The sequence below is a fragment of the Vipera ursinii genome, assembly GCF_947247035.1.
Source record: "Vipera ursinii genome assembly, chromosome: 1".
Taxonomy (NCBI): domain Eukaryota; kingdom Metazoa; phylum Chordata; class Lepidosauria; order Squamata; family Viperidae; genus Vipera; species Vipera ursinii.
In genome coordinates, this window is record NC_139512.1 from 140,473,488 (window position 1) to 140,479,487 (window position 6,000).

General features: G+C 38.3%; 1 protein-coding gene across 1 annotated transcript in view; it reads left to right on the plus strand.

The window, feature by feature from the left end:
• Nucleotides 1-6,000, plus strand: part of ARHGAP15 (Rho GTPase activating protein 15) — a 474,106-nt gene that overhangs the window by 77,958 nt on the left and 390,148 nt on the right. The window contains exon 6 of the mRNA XM_083348755.1: nt 4,159-4,245. Coding sequence (XP_083204881.1) covers nt 4,159-4,245 — 87 coding nt within the window. The remainder of the gene's footprint in view (nt 1-4,158; nt 4,246-6,000) is intronic.

Here is a 6,000-nt window from a genome sequence, read left to right on the forward strand (position 1 = left end):
CAGAAAAAAGTGACTTATGACTGTTTTTCACACTTACAGCCATTGCAGCATCTCCATGGTCATATGATCAAAATTCCAATACTTGGCAAATGGCTCATATTCATGATGTCATTTAACAACACAAACTTTGGACTCAATTGTGGTCGTAAATGGAGTTCAGATTCTGTGCCCAGCTTGGTATACCACAGTTTAAGGAGAATTCTGAGATATTTTGCCAATCTCACATTTCCCTCTTCCAAGGGTGGCTCTTTCAGAAGTTCTCCTTCCCGGGGAATGTTTTGGCCCTGTTAAAAGAAGAGTATTTATTAAAGACTTCTTATGTTAGATATCCATGAAACAGAAAGTGGAAGGATGTAATAGCTGTGAATGAAAATAGTCTGATCAGATGGATGGGATAGATAAATATATACATTCCTTTCCTAGAGATGGAGCTTCGTCAAAGATAGAAGCCTCTCTCCTACTCCTGTTGGGTTTAGATGCCATCTCTCTGGGACCTCTCTTCCTCCAGGCAAACCACCCATGGACTTTTCTATTCCCTCTCCAACTTTATTTTACTCCTCTCTTTCTCCACCAGTTTTCTGTCTTCTCTTTCTCTCTTTCTTCAGTTTTGGGACATGATTAAGGCATCAGGTTCAAGGCAGGAGATGGTGAGTTCTAATCCCACCTTAATGAAAGTTGGTTGAATTTCTCTCTTTCTCTCTCTCTCTCTCCCTCCCTTCCTCCCTCCCCAATTCACCCAATAGTAGTGCTGCTTTGGAAAAAAACAATAGGAGGATGAAGGCGTATTAGGTATTGTTACCTGCCTTAAGTTATTTATCACAATAATAAAGGAGAGATATGAATGAATGAATGAATGAATGATAGATAGATAGATAGATAGATAGATAGATAGATAGATAGATAGATAGATAGATAGATAGATAGAATGCCCTAGGGCCTAGACTGTCCCTCTCTTCCAGAGGTCTAGTCCCCAACACTACATACCAAACTGGACAATGGGACTGCTGTCCCTACCTCTCCCCACAACAGCCCTAGCTAGCTGTCAGCTCAGCTCATCTGTCCTCATGACCAAAAGACCTCCAAGCCTTCCTCTGATGGGGCAATTGAGAGGAATGAAGGGAGTGGTGTATTGCTTCCCCATCAATGAGGAGAGTGAGCAGGAAATGCACGACACCTAAAAGTTTGCTTCACCAATGTATAGTGTAATTGAAAAGGAGATCAACTGCTAATATTTATCATCTCTCTGAATCTAAATGCCAAAATTTTTGAGAGGTCTTTAAAGTGAAAATTGCTGCAGAGAGGACCCCAGTGTCATTCAGAATGCACTCCAAGGTCCCTTCATGCCCTGTGATTCTATGTTCTAGAACTATGTTCTAGAACTAGGCTGGAACTGGGCTTCTTTTCCCCTTTCCTCGCTCCAAAGGCTGAGTCGCTCCAGCACAAGAGAAGCCACACCAGGCCACTAAAAACCAAAGGCCACATTTAAACGCATGGTAAAGGAATGAGTATACACCTAAAAGGATGGCTGAGCTGATTGTTTAGGATGGAAAAAATGAGAAAGATTCAGTGGATGATAGGAAGGTGATAAAGGATGTTGAATGTGAGATGGGCCATTATTAGACGTTGTCAAAACTGGATCTTGGGAAACAATTGACATGGAATAAAAGGACAGAAGTTAAAGAAAGTATAACTACAAGGCAGGGCTTTTTTTCTCATAGAACGCTCAGAACGGAGTTCCGGCACCTTTTTTGGATGGAATCTTGTAGCGTAGGCAAGGCGGGTTGTATGACATGTGTGAGTTCCGGCACCTTTTTCTTTTACAAAAAAAGCACTGCTGCAAGGTATATAAAAAGGTATTCGGTGATGGATGATAAGAGTACAAAGAAGATGTGGAAAGTACTTGGATAAACATGAAAATAGTTATGTTATATAGCGCTCCAGACTATATTCATACTAATGAAAAGTATGTAAAAGGATGCTTGGCAGAATGATTCAGTGAAGTAGGTTGTGAATGAAAAGGAAATGCTGTAAAAATAAGCATGAAAGCAAAATACTGAGTGCAAAAGAAAAAAGAAGTCATTTGCAAAGATTATAGTCAAAAAGAAGAAAAGAAATTGGGAGATTAAACACAGAGCTTTTTGGTAGGCGTGAGAAAATATGTAATAAAAGAAAACACAATATATGTTGAAAATTAGAATTGAAATTAGTACAATAGATGCTAACGTCCAAGAAATAATGAAAAAGAAGTTATGAATACTTGAAGGATGTTGGAACAATGGTGGTGGTATCACTAGAAGAATTTTGAAGTATGAATATATGATGCTTATGGAGAGGTTGTGCAAGTTGTTTAATATGTGTGTGCCATCATTGCATCTGTGCCAGGCCATTGGAAGAATGCTTCTATTGTTTGTGTGTACAAAGAGATGAGTAACAGGAATGAATGCAAAAACTATAAAATTATGTGACCCTGGGAAGGTATTTGAGATAATTCTGATAAAAAAGGTTGGAGACTTGACTGATTAAAATACAAAAAATGCATTGTGCTTTTATGTCATACAGTGGGGATGAGAATACAGACCAGATATATCTATTTATCTATTTACCAGGATATTTATTTATTTATTTATTTTAATCCCATTTATATCCCGCCATTCTCTGAAGACTCAGGGCAGCTTACAATTTAAGCACAAATCAATGTGCTTAGCAATAGCCTTCATTCTATGTATATGCCTGCTTATTAGGGCTTTTGCCCCCCCCCCAAGCGGCATTATTACAAAGTCAGCTTATTGCCCCCAACAATCTGGGTCCTCATTTTACCTATCTCAGAAGGATGGAAGGCTGAGTCAACCTTGAGCCTGGTTAAGATAGACGTATTAATGTGATAGATAATGTGATAGACGTATTAATGTGAGAAAAGTATGTTTGTTAATTGAAAGAAAAGTATAGGGTAAAATGAATAGGCTTGGATTACGGAAGAGTGTCTATAAATATGGAGTTGAAAATTGCTGCTGAATATGATTAAAGCAATACATGATGCATGAAAATCAGTGGAATGCCTAGTGAATAGCTCAACATTTAGCAAGGACAAAGCTGTGTGATATCCCTGCAGTTGTTTTAGGTAAATAAAATAAATAGATGAATGTTTAAGGAATGGTTGTTGGGTAGCTAGAAGTGTTGGTTGGGGATGCGGGTAGGATCAAACGGCAATGGGTCAAATGCAAATGGCAAAGCAACTATTACTATAGGAAGAGTGAATAGGTTGAGTGGAAGAGGAAGAATTAGAAAGTTGTGGTTGGATAGATTTCTTCTTAAAATCTTCAAGAAGAGAAGGATGAGAAGTTTAAAGGGTAAAGAAGTTTATGGCACAGTGGAAGGGCAAATGTTTTGCAAAAAAAAGACATGGAAAACTATACTGAATAGTGTACTTCCTGCCTTTAATTTCTTTGGCTTATTATTTCTTACTTTTGCTTTGTACTGTTCCTAATACCGCTTAGTCTGAAAGGGAATAGACTGACTGATAAGTATGTAGCATTTGGAAATGTTATTACTTACATCTGGCTCAAATAACTCCAGCAGGGTGAGAAACACAGTTAAGAGCTGTGGGAAGAAGCCTTTGGGAGGAAGACGGTACTTAAGATGACTGCTTGTACTCAGAGGCTTTAGGCTTTGGCTGAGTTACAACAAGCTTAACACATGATCATGACTTGGTAGATACCTCTTCCCCACAAGCAAGACCTTCAGTGGAACAAACATTGACAGAGAAAGAGGCATTCAGAACAGAGAAATAGGCTTAGCCAAACATTACTTGCAAAGTCTAACCTGAGCTGTGTCTGCTTGAGTTTTTATAAAACTAAGTTAAGTTTGTTTTTCCCCCTAAAATTAAAAACACATTATTTATGGGGGGGGTTGGTCACAATAAAGCTAACGTAGATGTTGCAGTTTCCTAGGAGCTACTAATCGATATTTTGAAGGACTTTGTATAAGTAACATATGAATTGGGCAACATATATTAAGAGTGGGTTCATAAGAATTCCTGTGAAAATTTGAAGAGGGACAACAAATATGGAGAACAGGTGACCCAGTGAATTTGATCAATTGAAATTCACCAATGTCTTTGGAAGCAACAGCCAATTCATTCTCAACCTTCTTTATTCACAGAAAGGAACCAAACCTGAGTGGCTGGACTTGTGTGGAGCTCAGATTGAGTGGACCAAAGAAAAATCTAGCAAAAAGAATGTCTTCCAGGTAGGATATGATTTATTATTATCCCCTTGTTCTTTGTCAGTCAAGGGTCTCCTGTTTTATTTTGTTGTTCATAATCAGGATTCCTTCCCAAGGGCAGCTGTTTAATGATGATAGTACACTGAGGCGGTGTTTGCATTTTCTCTGTTAAAGCAACTGAAAAGCATATTTTATTCAGTATTTTTTCCCCTCTCCCTTGGCTAAAGTGTCTTGATGATTGAATTAACTCAAAACCCTTGAGAACCTGTTGATTTGCTGATTAATGTGCTACATGCAATTTGTTTATAAAAGTTAGGAGGTAATTTGTTTTGGGTTTAAAGACTGGGATCCTTGACCTAATGAACTTCTGTAAACAGAACTTTCACATGGTGCTTACACAAGTTGTACTCCCAACTGAATGGAATTTGACTGTTTATTTTTGTGATTTCTCAGGGTTTTAATGACGGATTAGGGGGCAAAGTGATGAGGAAGGAAAAAAGCTACATTTTTCAAAGTTAATTCAAAGAGCCTTGCCTTTTCTTCAAAGACAAATAATTTTAATGATTGCAAAGAATTTAACCAAGTTGCTTTCTGATACTATTTAACAGCTGAATTATGGTGGAAGCAACTTCCAAGTAACAATTATGTAGATTACAGCCTTATATTACAATCCATGATAACTCAGAAATCTCATTGGAATAGGGTTACAACCTCAGATATCTGAGCTGGGTTCATGTGGATAACTCGAGTTATTTCGTTAGGAGATAGGCAGCAAATAAATTCCATGAATAAATAAAACAACTTGAATGGCAAAGAACCTTAGAAGTAAATTCTTGGGCACTGTGGGAAACTAATGGTCATTTCCACAAAAATGACATAGCCATCTGTGAATGTTGGTATGTTTTGTGGCAACATGCATGTCCTCTCCATGGCCATGAATAAAAGCTGTATCATACCAAGAAGTCCAATTACAATTGATATGACAGTCATTTCTTCCTCTATTATCTTCCAACTCCAATCTGTGAATCATATCTTGTTATTTTCTCCAATTGTTCTTCATCAATTCAGTTGTCTCCAGATATTGCCAAAAACAATAAACCACATCTTCTTCTTTTTTATAATGGTAATGACAGGTGTATTTTATACCCTAAGTACCTATCAGTTTGAATTTTGAAATCCTACAAAATTTTCATCTTGTTTTGCAACTTTTTCAGACACTTGGTCCTACGTATTGTTGTTATGCTTTTATTTATCAAGGAATAACACAGTAGTAAGACAAAAAAAAAGGGATGTGGTGGCTCAGTGGGTTAGGACGCTGAGCTTGTCGATCAGAAAGTCGGCAGTTTGGCGGGTCGAATCCCGAGTGCCACGTAACAGAGTGAGCGCCTGTTACTTGTCCCAGCTTCTGCCAACCTAGCAGTTCGAAAGCACGTAAAAATGTAAGTAGAAAAATAGGGACCACTACGGTGGGAAGGTAACAGCATTCCGTGCGCCTTTGGCATCTAGTCATGCCGGCCACATGACCACGGAGATGTCCTCGGACAAGCGCTGGCTCTTCGGCTTTGAAACGGAGATGAGCACCGGCCCCTAGAGTCGGAAACGACTAGCACACATGTGCGGGGGAACCTTTACCTTTACCTTTACCTAAGACAAACAAAAATAGTCACACATTACTGGTGTTTAGAAATTCTAGTAATGTCCTAAGATGTAATGTACCCAATAAGATGGTTCATATTGCATTATATTCATATTATTTTGTAAATTCACAGTTGATATTCA